The 16,538-nt window shown below is 34.2% G+C and overlaps 1 protein-coding gene across 1 annotated transcript; it reads left to right on the forward strand.

The window, feature by feature from the left end:
* Window positions 1-10,773: 10,773 nt before the first annotated feature.
* On the forward strand, window positions 10,774-11,352 carry LOC113294200 (uncharacterized mitochondrial protein AtMg00810-like). Its single transcript, XM_026542610.1, has one exon. The coding sequence runs from the start codon at window positions 10,774-10,776 to the stop codon at window positions 11,350-11,352; it is 579 nt and encodes a 192-aa protein (XP_026398395.1).
* Window positions 11,353-16,538: the final 5,186 nt, after the last annotated feature.

Below are 16,538 nucleotides of genomic sequence, written 5' to 3' on the forward strand. Positions count from 1 at the left end.
CGTGAAGAAGAAGATTTATTTGTTTGTAAAGATTATTTATTATGACCAGAACATCATGCCCATGGTGCGGAACGACCGGAGGCTTCGACTTTTCGATAGAGCATGAAAAGTTCGTTGCATAGACTGAAAACCTGAAAATGTATGATTAATATCGTTATTAGATTTTATATTACACAATCAACAAAGGAGTAATGTAATTTTTAACTTTTAATAACATAAATCAATCAAGTGAAAACTGGGAAAAAAAATCGAAATTTTGAGTTTAAAAGTTTGATCTTTTAAAGTGTTATGATATTTCACTCACTTTGTTCGTGAAATTGCGGGTGAAAAGAATTTTACTAGAATTACAAGTATGGAAAAATCAAGATTTCAATTATGAAATTTATTCTAATTCTTCATAAGTGAAGTGTTAAACTAATACAACCCGGTTTATTGAAAGTTTCTCCGCACCCGTATCTCAATGAAGACGTAAATCGAATAACTTTAATAGTTTTAATCAAATGTAATGGTTATTTAATTTAATATCTAGTTTCAATTAAAGTCTAGTTAAATATAAATGAAATTAAATGTTATTGTTTCGGAAATTAACACGAGTTCCAAATAGTTTTAGTTAATCATAAATTAACCTTAAATTAAGTCGAAAAAAATAATACGAGTATTAAAAATAAACTGCATTTATTTTTGCTAATATGGTATCACCTGTCTGAGTTTTGATAATATGCTCGTGAGATCTTGCGTTGTTCGAATAATCTCGTTGAATAAACGATCCAAGATAGTGAACCAGAGAGTCATTGTTTAGTTTAACAACTTGTAACCTTCTTAAATTTGAATAAGATGTATTATTATTTCACTCGTGGATGTAGGTAATCATGCTGAACCATGTATATCGTCGTGTTTGTTTCTGTACTTCATTTGTTGGTATTATTCTTTGTCGATCTTCTTGAATGTTAGATGTAGGATGTTAGATTTTCAGAAAATACACACCCCCAAAGAATTTATAACATAAATGACGATGAAAACCCTTATCCGTGGAATACCAAACAAACGTTGAAATTCTGGAGCAGACTGGGTAAGAACATTAACCGGAACATGACTAATCTTAACTAATGTTGGTTCATCCCAAAGTGATGTTCTGGCTTCATATATAATACAGTCTTTTCCCAAGTTTGTCAATTTGTTAATCTGGATTCCGTCGTTGATTTGTATTAACCAAAATTGTGGCAATTTGTTATCTAACTTGTGATGCTGATTTGCATTCTCAGTTTCTTTTTCGCGTCCATACCTTAAATTGAACATGTGTATCATATTTGTGTTCATATTCCGTGTATGTGTTTTTTTTTATAGAGATCGTCACCAAAATGTCATTTAGAAGTTTATGATTTTGGATATCCCGCTTCATAGTTAAAATTGGCATAAAAATATTTGAAACTAAAATAAAATTTAACATCATTTCTTTAGCCGCATAAATCCCCAAAGAATTTAACTTTTGAATAGGTATGATCAATCTTATAGGAATTTCGAAAAATTAGAGGTCATGTGATAACGGAAAAACTATGGCATTTAAAAACATGTGATTAACTTAACGATGGTTTAGATAGATAAAACAATGGGGCACATATATATCAACAATTTTTGGGCACATACCAACAATAATGGCATACAAAAATAATCTATTTGGCTTTTGTTCAGTTTTTTTGAATATTTTTCATCGCCTTGTTGCATCGGTGGATGGCATAATTTTCTTTAAGTGGTCAAATGAAATATATATGATATGGGATCCTTGTGTTGCCTTTTTTAGGGGAATTGAACCTCCAAAAAATCCATCTTTTATAGGAAAATAATAGTATGACCATATAAGAATATTCTTATATAGAGGTTATTCTTATATAAAGTTTTACTGAGAAAAGACAAATGGTTAATTTTTATATTTAAAAAAAACATGTTAATAAAAAAAATATCTAAAGAATTCATAAGACTTATGTCCCTTTTGTTATGTGTGTAAAACTTAGCCTTAGTCTAATTGTAGAATTTACCCAATCCTCAATTGATAACTATGAATTTTTTACTATAATATCAAAATTTTCTTAAGAAAGGTAAAATGAGAAAGACATGACATAAAAAAATACAAGTACTATTGACACATACAAATTAAACCGACTTGAGCCATATTAGAACAGAAAGCAAAGAGAACAGAAAGGAGAAATAGTTAGATTGTCCCATTGTGGTGTCAATTTCAAAACAAGCTATGACAGTTGCAGTAAGCAATGATTTGGTAACTGGTGTACATGCCGACTGTCTAACTATAAACATAATAGAAATATAATAAGAGTTGGAAGAGATAAGTTTAATGGATTGTCCTTGGTTAGTAATTGAGGATTTTAATTTTGTTCTCGGTAGTGAGGAAAAGTTGGGAAGAACAACACCATCAAGGGTTTCAATGCAAGATTTTAAGGAATGCTTGGACTAATGCAAGTAAATGCAAGACCCAAGTTCTGGTAATAAGTTTTCGTGGTGTAATAATATACTGGGAAATAAGAGAATTCTTTGTGATGGGATAAAGATTTCATAAATGTTAAATGTATGGAAGTGTATACTGGATGGTGCTATATGGTGAGTGTTAAATATGTTTCAGATCATAATGCTCAATTGGGTTCAGTTGTACATATACCTAAACCTTTAAATGCTCCATTTAGATAACAATCGGTTTGTACATCACATCTTGATTTTTTGAACTTGGTTAAGGTGTCTTGGAAAAAATATTGTACTGGGAATCTAGCTTTCCAATTTATTCATAAGCTAAAGAGGTTTAAGATCTGTGTAAGGCAATGGAATTGAGAAGTGTTTGAATATTTAAGGATCAAAGTTCAACAAACTGAAGAGGGTGTTATGAATACTACAAAAATTTCTGATGCTAACCCTGAGAATATATAGTTTTTAAATAATTTGGTGACAGCTAGAGGGAAACATGAAGTGGTTTCTGAACAGAATAAAGATTTTATGAGGGATAAATCTAGAGTAAAATTGGTTAAGGATGGTGGTCAAAATACTTCTTTTTTTCATACCACTATATAAGAATCAGACGAGTTCAAAATGCAATAGTTGAATTGGAAAATGTTTGCAATGATTTTAACATTTGGATAATGGGTGAAATGAGTCATCGTTTTTCATATACAAATGGCAAACAAAAGTTACCCAAGGCTTGCTGCAGCGCCTCAACTTTCAACTACCGTATTTTATTCAATGAACGAGGATAAATTTCATGGATAAAATTAGGAAAATGTTTGCAATGATTTTAACATTTGGATAATGGGTGAAATGAGTCATCGTTTCCTCTTTCACATAGTTTTCTCCCAGAATTTTCTCTTAGTAGTAGAATCATTTTATTTTATTAGGGGAAACTTTCCAGTGACAAACTAGAAAATTTTGTAGTTTACGAATAGGCGTAAAAAATACATATCAAGTTATTTTTGTTGGAAAGTTTGTGTCGTACGACATAACTTCTGCCACAAGGCAGCACAGTCTTGCCGGTTAGCAATGTCATTTCTTCTAATGGATACTGCTCCAATAAATTAATTTTAATATCTTATATATTTTTGATTTCAATCTCATTTTTTACCTACATCTTTTTTGCACCTTTAGTTACAAAACCTCTTTTAATATTAATTAGTTTTATTTTATAAATCACAAATAATATTGAAAGGTGGCTAATCCCAAAGCCCGGTAAATAAAAAATTATTTATTTGTAAAGCTTATGCGTTATGACCAGAACACCATGTCCATGGTGCGGACGACCGCAGGATCCGAAAAACCTTAAGATGTATGTGAAAGACCGGGGGTACAACAACCACACTCTATAATTCGTTTAGCAAACGGTATGGACAAACTCCAATATACTCAATTTTAATAAAATTATATCCAAGAGTTGTATCGCAATTTTTCTATTCAATCCGCAATTAAACAAATATGAATTTGCGAGCCTGGTTGAATATTCAGAAAAAACTTGAACGGTACCACAGAGCATTGTTCAAGAGCAATCAATTGATATTAACAACCAAAGGTTGTATTATCTAATTTATTAAACTTACGGATAACCTGTGATATTTTAATTATATAAACAAATATAATGCGGAAAAGAAATAACACACACAAGAAATTTTGTTAACGAGGAAACCGAAAATGCAGAATAACCTCGGGACCTAGTCCAGATTTGAATACCATACTGTATTAAGCCGCTAAAGACACTATCCTACTCCAAATTAACTTCGGAATGGAATGTAGTTGGACCCTAATCAATCTCACACTGATTCAACGTACAGTCGCGTTCCTTAGGCCTCCGAATCCCCTCAGGATTCTGCGCACTTGATTCCCTTAGCTAATCTCATCCAAAACGAAGAGCTGCTACGACCCAAAGTCAAAGACTTAAATAAAAAAATATGTCTCACACGGAAAAGTCTATCGATATGAATAAATCTGTCTCCCACGGAAATAACCAAAAGTTTTTCGTCCGTCTTTTGATAAATCAGGGTGAACATGAACCAATTGATAATCTAGACTTATATACCCGAAGAACATTCATTAAATATCAATCACCTCAAAATAAATTAATCGTACGGAAGTGAAACAAGTTATTGCAGAATTACAAACGATGAGACGAAGATGTTTTTGACTATTTTTATCTTTCCTATCAGAGATTAAATCTTTAACAAATCTTAGATAAGATAGTATAAAAACATGATAGTATAAAGTAAGATCAGAACATGCAACTACAAAGAAAATAGTTGGGTCTGGCTTCACAATCCCAATGAAGTATTTAAGCCGTTAACCAATAAGGTTTTGAGAAAAACCTAAGGTTAAAGGAGAATTGACTCTAGTCGGAACTAGTAACATATGAGAAGTGTGGGGATTAGGTTTCCCAGTTGCTAGATTTATCCTTTATATAATTTTCAAATCAGGGTTTGCAATCTAAGTTGCCTTGGTATCCCAGCATTCAATATTCAGCGTTAGATGAAAACTTGATAAGACTCTAGCCCATATCTTTGAACCGTTAGATCGAACTTAGCTTGATATACACAAATGAAATGTTCTCTCAATTGATTAGATAAGATTAACCGTACCTAAACATGTGCACAAGGTTGGTTCAACAATAGCTAACTGAAGTTAGCCGTATGTTCATATTAACCTTATTCATCTTAATCACAAGTAGTTCAAATGACTCAAATAAAACTAGTTATGGAGTTGTTCAATTTAAAATTATACAAGACACAATTGAAGTAAAATCGATTTTGATTTACTTAAATCAATTCATGAACACTATAACCACGGTTTGGAAGAGATTGCATTCCTTATTATATAAATGTATTAGTTCATGAATAACCGATTTTATAACTTAACCAGCTTAGGTACGCATACCGGTTTGCATACCTAAGTGGCCAGACTGAGTTTGCTTTCGCCAGTACGCATACCACCAAACTCAGTAGAATTCCGTAACTTGAATCTTTCGACAGTATGCATACCGGTATGCATACTTAAGTTCCCGGACTTCACTAACCATACAGTACACATACGGGTATGCATACCATAGTTCCCAGACTTTCAACAAACCAAGCAGTACACATACGGGTGTACATAGCATGGTTTCAGATATGGACAACATGTATGCAACTACGCATACTATGCTATGTACAATCATGGTTACTAGTTACAAACTCCGTTTTTAATTATTGAAACTTTCTTAGAAGATGACAATAGTTATTTTCACAAATTATTAGCATCAAAGCGATTTTCAAGTTATTGAAATAATCAATACGAAACATTCCGAGTATACATCAAATGATTGTATCACACAAGTCGTGTAAGATGTTACAAGACGATTTTCACATGATCATCTTTTGGCTTGCGTCAAGAATATAAGATGAACTTGTTTAAAGAAAAAGCTTACTACCACATATTTTGAGAAATATGTAAGAATCTCAAAAGTGTATAAACTGAAAACTATATCGTTATACGACTTTTTTCTCAAGAAGGAAATAGAGTAGAAATAGACTTATGAGTGATAGATGAGCTCAAGTCTTCACATACCTTTTGTTGATGAAGTTCCAAAAGCTCACCTTAGTAGTTCTTCGTATTCAATCGATGGACGTCGTGATTTTTAAAGCTCAACTATACTATACTAGTCCGAGACTTAATCATATGTAGTCTAGAAATCAAGACTGATAGTTTTGAAAACTAAACTTGACATACATGCTTGAGATAGAAACTATCAATACATATGGATTACAAAATAAATAAACTTTGTAGCTTCTCATCCAAATGTTTGATCTTCTTGGTTCTTCAACATTACTTGAAATCTTCGCCACTTCCAAGTAGTCCATGATTCCAAAGGTGTTCAATTCAGCATCATAGTTGTTGAAGATCCATAACTATAACAACATATAAAAACAAGATGTTTTCGCATTAGTATACAGTGTCATAGTATCATTACACAACATCAAAGTTCAATTGTATCACAACTTTGACAACAATACTATGGTGATATGTATCACTCTCCCTTAGTCAATACTTCATCCACATGAAAACCACTCCCCCTTATATAATGATTCGTGAACCATATGTATTTGTTGTGTGAACTGCACATTAATCCTCCCCATTTTTTTCAATAAAAATTGGCAAAAGTACGAAATTAGTGGGATCCTAATGAAAATTTCATAGAGATACTCCATGACCAAAAAAGAACATATCAAATTTGTTTAGTCGATACTAAATGCATTTATATAGGAGTTTATAAAGAGACAAGATAACTCCTATAGTATTCCGCAGCCGCACTCCCAACAAAGATTTGACAATTAAGCACAAGTTCAATTAAGAACTCTCCCGCATAAAATGTCATTCCCGAAAGAACAACAAGAGAGACATTACTTTTCCATGAAAAAAAGGGTTTCTTTGGATACTAACAAATAACATACAATTGATATTCCTACAAAATTGTAATCCATTAAATTTGCTAGGTAATGACAATATCATTACGTATATCTAAATAAAATCAAGAAAGGTGTTGATGCTTTAGCTGCATATGGATTTATTGTTAATGAAAGTGAAATTGTGGTAAATACTCTATCTGGATTGAGCTCTCCATTTGATGATTTCGCTACATATATTAGGATTCACTATCTTCATGTTACTAGTATCGAATCGCATCATATACTTCTTAGTAAAGAGATTAATATTAAGTTCAGATTTAAGTCAATTCTGAATGACTCTTAAAATAAGGCTTTTCTGGCTTCTATATGATATATAATATTTCGTACTCTTCTTAAAGTATTTTTTATGGTTATCCTATGATAGGTAGTAACCATCATTATTTTAGAGGAAAGAGATCTTACCAGCTACCAGTTCAAAGATAATTTTTATAATCCACCACCTTGAGCTCCAACTTTTATGTCAACACTACCACCTTCATCTATTAGTTTTAGTGAGCATCTATCTTTTTCAATTTGTGGTAAAGTTGGTCATCTAGCAGGTTAATGTTCTCATCAACTAAATTTTTTATTTCAAGGATGGGATCCTCCTCAAAATATTCATGCAAATGTTAACTGCTGCAAATATTTTTGTTGAAAACCCATGGTATGCATATAGTGGAGCTAATTCTCATGTACTTACTGATAATTCTTTTCTTGATGATTATACATATTATGATTGATATGAATACATCGAAACCTATAATGGTGAAGGTATGCATATCTTTTCTGTTGGTTCTATTTCTTTTCCAACTCCTAGTAAACACTTTATCTTACAACATGTACTTCATGTTTCTCAAGCATCCAAAAACCTTTTATGTGTCCATCAATTTACATCTCAAAATAAGTGTCCTATAAATTTCCCTCCCTTTAACTATATTGTTTAGGATCTTCAAAACTGGGAAGATTCTGTTATAGGGAACTCATGTCATTGGCCTATATCCAATCAACTTCAACTCACCACCTCCATCACCACTCAAGGTTATGCATCTAAGTAAAGCTACTTCTTCAGTTTGGCACCATAGACTAGCACATCCATCATTTCAAACTATTCAAATCATATGTCGTTTTCTTGACAATTATGTAATAAAACACCACTCTTCGGTGAGTGCTTTCAGTTAGGGAGATATCACAAACTTCCATTTTTTGTTTCTACTCATTGTACTTTGAAACTACTAGAACTACTATATATGGATCTTTGGGGTCTATCTCCTTTTATGTCTAATAGTGGTTTCTTGTATAATGTCAACATAATAGATGATTTTTCCAAATTTTGTTGGCTATTTCCTTTAAATGCATATTAAGTCTGTATTTTTCAACTTTAAAACTCAAGTTGAGAATCAATTGTGCTGCAGAATGATTACCATTAGGTATGATGGGGGTTGGAAATTTATTAACAAGGAACTAACATCATTTACATCTTATCATGGCATATAACATGAGTATACTTGTCCTTATATTTCACAACAAAATGGAGTTACAGAAGCTAATCATAGGCATCTACTTGACATTGGTAGAATTTTTCTTATAAAGACTGGTTTACCTGATATTTTTTGGGTTGAGGCTTTTATTACAGAATAATTTACAATTAATAGGCTACCAATATAGTTAACATGCTCGGGTATTTTGGTCTCATGGATTTTAGGATGAATGACTTGGTGATTAATTCTTGAAGGATTTAGGAGATATCACATAAAATAAAAAATCCTACTCAATAATTAATGTACGAGGTATGTCGACATAGTGGAGGAAGAAAGGAAACTAAATATCTTTTGCAACTAAAGAAGATTAATTTTGAGCATAATATATACTTCACCACATTAATACATGACATCTGTTTTGGAATTGAGATAATGACAAAATGAGTACTTACCTCGTACATAAGATCAGTATATGCTCATATGATATTTTCTTTCCCATGAAAATAAAAGCAAGTGGTCGGACATGTGGCGAGTCTTTATTAGGTGATATTGTGTATTTTAGACAAGTGGCACACTCCCATTGGACATGACATGTGGAAGAGAATTAAAAGAGGATAGTTAGATTTTGTTGAAATCTATATATTGATGTCGAGAACATGAAATCTTTTTTTATTGGGGAGATCCGGTGAGCCAGTAGCCAGTTTCACAATTTTATTTTATTTCTTCTATTTAGATTTCTTTATAATAATGAGGAACTAGAATCACATGCTGGGATTATGGAGGAAACGTTGTTCCAATAATAAAGTGGTATTTTCTTATTAATTTATTATTGCAATTTCTTTATGATTATTTGCACTAAACTATAATTGATTATAATATTTTGATTAATTAGTTGTGTTCTCTCTTGATGGTGCATGCTTAGCTTAGAGTTCTTGATGTTCCATACTTGCGATTAACAATTAATATTTTGGAAATCTAATTTTGGCAATATCTTAGAATCAAATTGAACGTATGAATTGCATAAATATTGTTGTTAACTGAATCACTTAAAAATTGGTCAATGGTGGAATCCATAGTCTCAGTTCTTTCCATAATCTTAAATCTTAAATCAATCTTCACAAGTCCGAGAGAATGACAACCTTCTTACCACTATATAAAATTCGATCATTTCCCTACACATATATTATGTCTACTTCATTCACTCATTCAGTTCTCATCTACGAGTCTTTTTGTAATGATGTTTCATCTAGAAATCATCCATTACCTATTACTTATTATGTTGTTACCATTTCATATTCTTCAGCTGTTGTTCTGTATGAATTTTTATCTTTTCCTCAGCATGACTCTTTGCCTGTTTCTCAGGAAGCATCACTGCTTTCTTCTCAGCCTATATCAATTGTTGTTGTTCAGACCGATTCTTCTCATAATGGTTCATCAAATGTTTTTTAAAATGATCATATCAGGTAAACCAAGGGTAATTCTGAAATTTTTAAACCTAAAATGTGTTTTTCAACTCAACATCCTCTTCCTATTTCTTATCCCAGTTCTAAAATTCCAACCACCCCAACTTTTTTTACTCAAGCCATTACAATTCCAAATTGAAAAGTTACAATTGTTCAAGAACACAATGCTTTTCTTACTAATGGTACATGGTCCAAAGTCCCTCCTTCTCCTGATCAGAATGTTGTTGTATGAAAATGGGTATATAAAATTAAACAACATCCTGATGGCTCCATTGATAGATTTAAGGCAAGATTAATTGCTAAGGGATTTCATCAGCAAGCATGTATGGACTATAATGAAACATTTAGTCTTGTATACAACCTTACCACCATCAGACTCATCTTATCTCTATATGTTCATTTCAATTGGGACATTCAACAACTTGATGTTAATAATTATTTTATTCATGGTGATCTCCAAGAAGAAGTATATATGACACAACCCCAAGGCTTTGTTGATCCTTACCATTCAGATTTTGTTTGCAAACTTCATAAATCTTTATAATGGTTGAAGAAAGCTCCCAGAGCTTGCTATGGAAATCTTTACACCATTTTGGTCTCTCATGGTTTTCATGCTTTAGATGCAGATCCATCTCTCTTTGTGCATAAACCTGGATCAAGACTCATTGTTTTTCTAGTCTATATTGATGATATTGTTCTGACAGGTACTTTCACCTCTTACTGCAATGAGCTTATATCCATACTCTACAAGTATTTTCTTCTCAAAAATCTTGGTCAACTTCATTACTTTTTGTGCTGGAAGTTAAGAGAAATGCTAGTAGTATTTTTTATGTTTGTTAAACCAAATATGCACTAGATTTATTGGACAAGACTCAAATGGTCGGTGCTAAGTCTTGTTCAACTCCATCTTCCACTACCATAAAACTAAGTACTGATGATGGTGATATTTTGGATAATCCTACAAAGTATAGATCTCTCGTAGGTGCTCTTAAATATATAACATGTACTCGGCCAGAGATAAGATTTGAAGTTAATCCAGTTTGTCAATTTATGCATCAACCTACTATAACTCATATGGTGGCGGCTAAGAGAATACTGAGATATATCAAAGGCACACTACATCATGGATTATTATTTTCTAAGGGTCTCACAACTTTGCAAGTTTATAATGATGTTGATTGGGATGGTTCTCCCAATGATCGACGTTCTACAAGTGGATTATGCATCTTTTTTGGTCACAATCCCATTTCATGGTCTGCTAAAAATCAAGCTATTGTTGCTCGTTCAAGCACTGAAGTTGAATATCGTGCACTTTATCAAACTTCAGCTGAGGTAATTGGTTATGTCAACTTCTCAGAGATTTATATATTTTTCTTCCAGCATTACCCACCCAACAATGTGACAACACTAGCAGTATTGATCTTGCCTCCAACATTGTTTTTCACAGTAAAATGAAGCACAAGCTTTGGATTTTCATTTTCTTCGTGAACTTGTTCAGGTGAAGTCCTTATCTATCTCTTATATCTCCACCATCTTTCAGCTTGCCGATATCTTCACTAAAGGCTTGCATGGTCCAAGATATTATCTTTTCAGACAAAAACTGAAGGCTTACAGTCATTCTGCCTTTCAAAAACTTCCGGTGGGGTGGGGGTTTAATAGCATGAATATAGCTTACTCTCTGTTTTTCATTGTTTTTGTACTGCTTATGTCATGGACGACCTCAATTATGCTATTAATTGTATTTCCATCCTGTCTGTAACAGTTTGTAAATCCACATGTCTTTTTTGTGTTGGTCAATCTGTGTGTGGATGTGAGTATATGTAAGAAGACTCTGTCTTTCAGGTGTCCGTAAGATCATTTTCAATATTTAAATTCAATGAGAAGAACGGTTATGTTATGTATGAATTCAGCTGGCGCAAATAGAGATGGACTATGCAATCAGCAGTTTGACTTCCTTTCTTTCAATTAGTCATAAAGATCAATGCAACATCATTCTTTCATTCAAAGAGATCACCAAGGAAGGGAACTCTGATTTATATATCTTGTTTAGTGTTATTTTGTTTACTGTTTTGGAATTTCATTTGGCAGATCTGAAGAGGGTGAAAAGTTAGAAAGAATAATCCGTAGGGGATCATCAAAGTTGAATGATATAGGTTTTGTGTACCTCATGACTTCATCAGCTATAATCCGAGCATGCGTTGTCAATCGACTAATCAACTGTGTAAGGGATTCCAAGAGAGTGTGCAGTAACTCTAGAATCATTAGTTATTAGAGAGAAATGAAAGAATAAAAACGGGGTGATGTGTGCTCATCTTCTTTTCTGTTGTTGTTGTTGGTTGATTGGTGCTTAAAATGTTAGATCAACATGTTATCTAGTGCATACGAAACTTGGTTAGCTTCATTCTATTTAGTTGGGTGTACAAAATGATGTTCCCACAGTGGAAGATTTGAGCAAGAGGGACAGTCGAATCACAACAACTTGCTTTATGGCAAACAAGTACAGATGCAAGAAATTGGCAAACAACGTTTGAAATAGAAGTTAGCGAACTGGCTATTATGCTTTCGAAGTTAGATTCGATTATATTCTATCCGGAAGAAGAAGATTCGTTGGTCTGGATGGCTGATAAGACGGGTGTTTTTCAGTCTGGTCTTGAAACGACAAGGTAAAGAATAATCGAAGTTTTCTTATTACTGAAAAGCTTGATTTACAAGGAGGGATCCATGTGACTAAATATCCAGAGATGCAAAACTAATTTTGTTAGCAAATCTATATGCAATAAATATCTTTCCTAAATGATAAAATATGCAACCATATACACACTATACACAATAAATGCGTATCTCCTAATAATCCCCCTCAAGTTGGAGCATGGAGATCACGAATGCCCAACTGGGGAAGAAGCAGCTCAAACTGAGGACTTCCAAGAGCTTTTGTGAAAATATCTGCAAGCTGAGCAGTTGTCCGAACATGAAAAGTAATAACGGCACCAGACTGAATTTGATCTCGCACATAGTGACAACCAATATCAATATATTTGGTGCGTTCATGAAAAACAGGATTAACAGCAATATGGAGAGCGGATTGACTATCGCAGTAGAGGAGCATAGGTTGAGAGTGAACCACACATAGAGATTTCAGTAATGCCTTTAGCCATGTGAGTTCACTACAAGTATAAGCCATCGAACGATACTCGACCTCAGTAGATAAACGGGATACCGTGTGCTGCTTCTTTGTCTTCCAAGATATAGGCGAGCCTTCCAAAAAGATAAAGTAACCAGTAAGAGAACGACGACTAAGAGGGAAGGAGGCCCAATCAGAGTCACAATAAGCAGTAAGCTGAAGAGCACTATCCTTGCGTAAAAACAATGCCTTGTCCTGGATGACCCTTTAGATAACGAAGAACTCGTAGTGAAGATTCCCAATGAGACACCCGAGGAGACTACATAAATTAAGCCAATATATGCACCGAATAACACAATTCAGGATGCGTAATGGTCAAATAAATCAAGCGTCCAACAAGCCGACGATACTGGGATGAATCAGAATATAAAGGTCCATCATCAAGAGCTAAACGATGATGTTGATTGATGGGTGACGTAGTTGGTTTGGCTCCAAGAAGTCCAGTCTCAGACAGAATATCCAATGTGTATTTTCTTTGAGATAAAAACAGTCCATCAGCTCCTCGAGACATTTCAATGCCAAGAAAATACTTGAGATTTCCCAAATCTTTCATATGAAAACAACAACTTAAATATAATTTAAAAGCAGTAATTGCAGCGGAATTGTTCCCAACAATAATTAATCATCCACATAGACAAGCATATTAATAAAATTCTCACCTCGTCGTAGGGTAAATAGAGAATAATCAACATAAGACTGTACAAACCCAAATGCCTTAAGAGCACCAGCAAGCTTAGCGAACCAATTACGAGGAGCTTGACGAAGGCCATACAGAGATTTATAGAGTCGACACACTTTACCGGGAGAATTAGTCGAATATCCTGGAGGAAGTTGCATATATACTTCCTCATCAAGATCCCCATGTATAAAAGCGTTGTGAACATAAATTTGATGTAACTCCCAATCACGAGCAACCGCGACTGCTAAAAATGTTCTAACCGAAACCATTTTAGCTACCGGAGCAAATGTTTCATGATAATCCACCCCTTCCACTTGTCTATTACCGAGGACAATCAAGCGATCCTTGTACCGTTCAACACTACCATCATAATTATATTTAATTTTGTAAACCCATTTACAACCAATAGCCTTCTTTCCTGGAGGCAAATCAGTAACAGATAACGTCCCATTCTTATCAAGAACACTAATTTCCTTAGACATAGCTAGATGCCAACATGGAAGGCGAACAACTTCAGCATAACTTGTAGGTTCTTTCAGAGTAGTAATCGCCGCCAAAAAAAGAGTATGATTAGAGTCACATAATTATTTATGGGATAAGGCGTACCTGAGGACATTGACGAGTGAGAAGTGGAGGAGCTGGGGTCTATTGCTTCAACTGTATTACACACATAATCTCTCAATCGAGTATTAGGAACCCGGGACCGAGCACTTCTTCTAACTGCCTCATTAGATGTGTCACTGATAACTTCAGAATTTCCAGAAAACACACCTTCTGAAATACTTCCGAAACTGCCGTGGTGAGATATCGGAGCACTATAAGATAATTCCTGATCTGACACATTTTCAGACCTAATATCTCCTAACACACCATGTGAAGGAACCTGCAAATCTTCATTATACAAGACTAAAGTGTCACCGCCTGACACGTTGTGTGAAGGAACTGTAGGTGAAACATTTTTTGAAGTCCCACCGGACACAATTTGTGTAGAAACACCAGACAAGTCCAAACTGTCTCCTGACGCTGCTAATGTCTCTGTGACTATTAAATTTCCCTCTGTGTCTTTTGGACTTCCACCTGTGTCTATTGGACTTCCACCTGTGACTATTGGACTTCTGTCTGTGACTGAAGTGTCTCCTGACGCTGCTAATGTCCCTCTGACTGTTAAACTTCCCACTGTGTCTTTTGGACTTCCACCAGTGCCTACTGGACTTCCACTTGTGACTAAAGTGGCTGGTACTGGAGTACTTTCAGACGACAACAGTCCTGCAGAGATGTCTGACCTGTCATGCAACTCAGTTTGACAGTTTTCAGTTGTACCACCTAACGAAACAGCTTCATAGGGAAATTTGTTTTCAAAGAAAACTATATCACGAGATACAAAAAATTGCTTTGTCTCCAAATCAAACAGTCGCCGACACTTTTTTCCATAAGGATAACCAACAAATATACAACGTCGACTTCGTGGATTAAACTTGTTTCGATCACGAGGGGTAATACTTGCATAACATAGACATCCAAATACTCAAATATGACTATAAATAAGAGGCTTTCTATGTAATAATTCATATGGAGTTTTACCATTTAGCAAGAAAGTGGGTGTGCGATTAATAACATATGCAGCACTTAAGATACATTCACCCAAAAACCGAAGAGGTAAATTGACTTGAAATCGTAAAGAACGCGCCACATTCAATATATGACGATGTTTGTGCTCAACTCACCCATTTTTTTGTGGTGTATCCACACATGAAGTTTGAAATTCTATACCATGTTTAACAAAGAAAGGAATTAATGGAAGAAATTTTGTACCATTATCACTGCGTACCTTCTTAACCTCTCTATCAAATTGTCTCTTAGCCATAGCACAAAAATTCTGAAAATTTTGCACCATCTCAGTTTTCTGTGTCATCAAATAAACCCAAACACAACGAGAATAATCGTCGACAATGGTAAGAAAATAATGTGCACCACAAGAAAATGGAGTACGATAAGGACCCCAGACATCACAATGAACTAAATTGAAGAAGTCATCAGCTTTATTATCACTTACAGGAAAACTAGCCCGTGTTTGTTTAGCCTTAAAACAAGTATCACATGGTTCATTGAGAAATTTCTGACAATCAACTTTATTCATACCAGGAAGCAAAGAAATAATCTTATTAGAAGGATGACCTAAACGCTTATGCCATAAGTAATAATTTTCATCAGTAGTAACTCGATTTGCCATAATCTGCGCTCCACTGTGGAAGATATAGACCCCATCTCGTTCGCCAACACCAATCAACGTCCTCGTAGTGCGGTCCTGTATCACACACAACTTATCAGTCAAAGTGACAATACATTTCAGATCTTTAATTAAACACGCTAATGAAATCAAATTGCAGTGAAGATCAGGGACATATAAAACACAATATAATCTCATACTTTTTCCAAACACCACAGTGCCTTCACATGAAGCAACTGTGTACGCGCCATTCGTAAGTTTTACGGAAGAAAAACCTATTTGATATGTTTTGCAAAAGAACTTTTTACTCCCTGTCATATGCCTGGAAGCCCCTGTATCAAATATCAATTTCCTAGAAAGTTTTTCATTCGAGCACTCCTTATTTGAAGAATTAAACATATTCACAATAGCTTCCCACTGTGCATCGGTGAGTGTATTAGCAAGTGGTACTCGATCTTGTGAAGAAAGATAGCTTCCAGTTGAGTTCGCATCAATATTCATAAGTGCGGTATTAACAACAACTTGACCATCTTGTTCATAATTATCGCCATTTA

This window comes from Papaver somniferum, chromosome 7 (genome assembly GCF_003573695.1).
Source record: "Papaver somniferum cultivar HN1 chromosome 7, ASM357369v1, whole genome shotgun sequence".
NCBI lineage: Eukaryota > Viridiplantae > Streptophyta > Magnoliopsida > Ranunculales > Papaveraceae > Papaver > Papaver somniferum.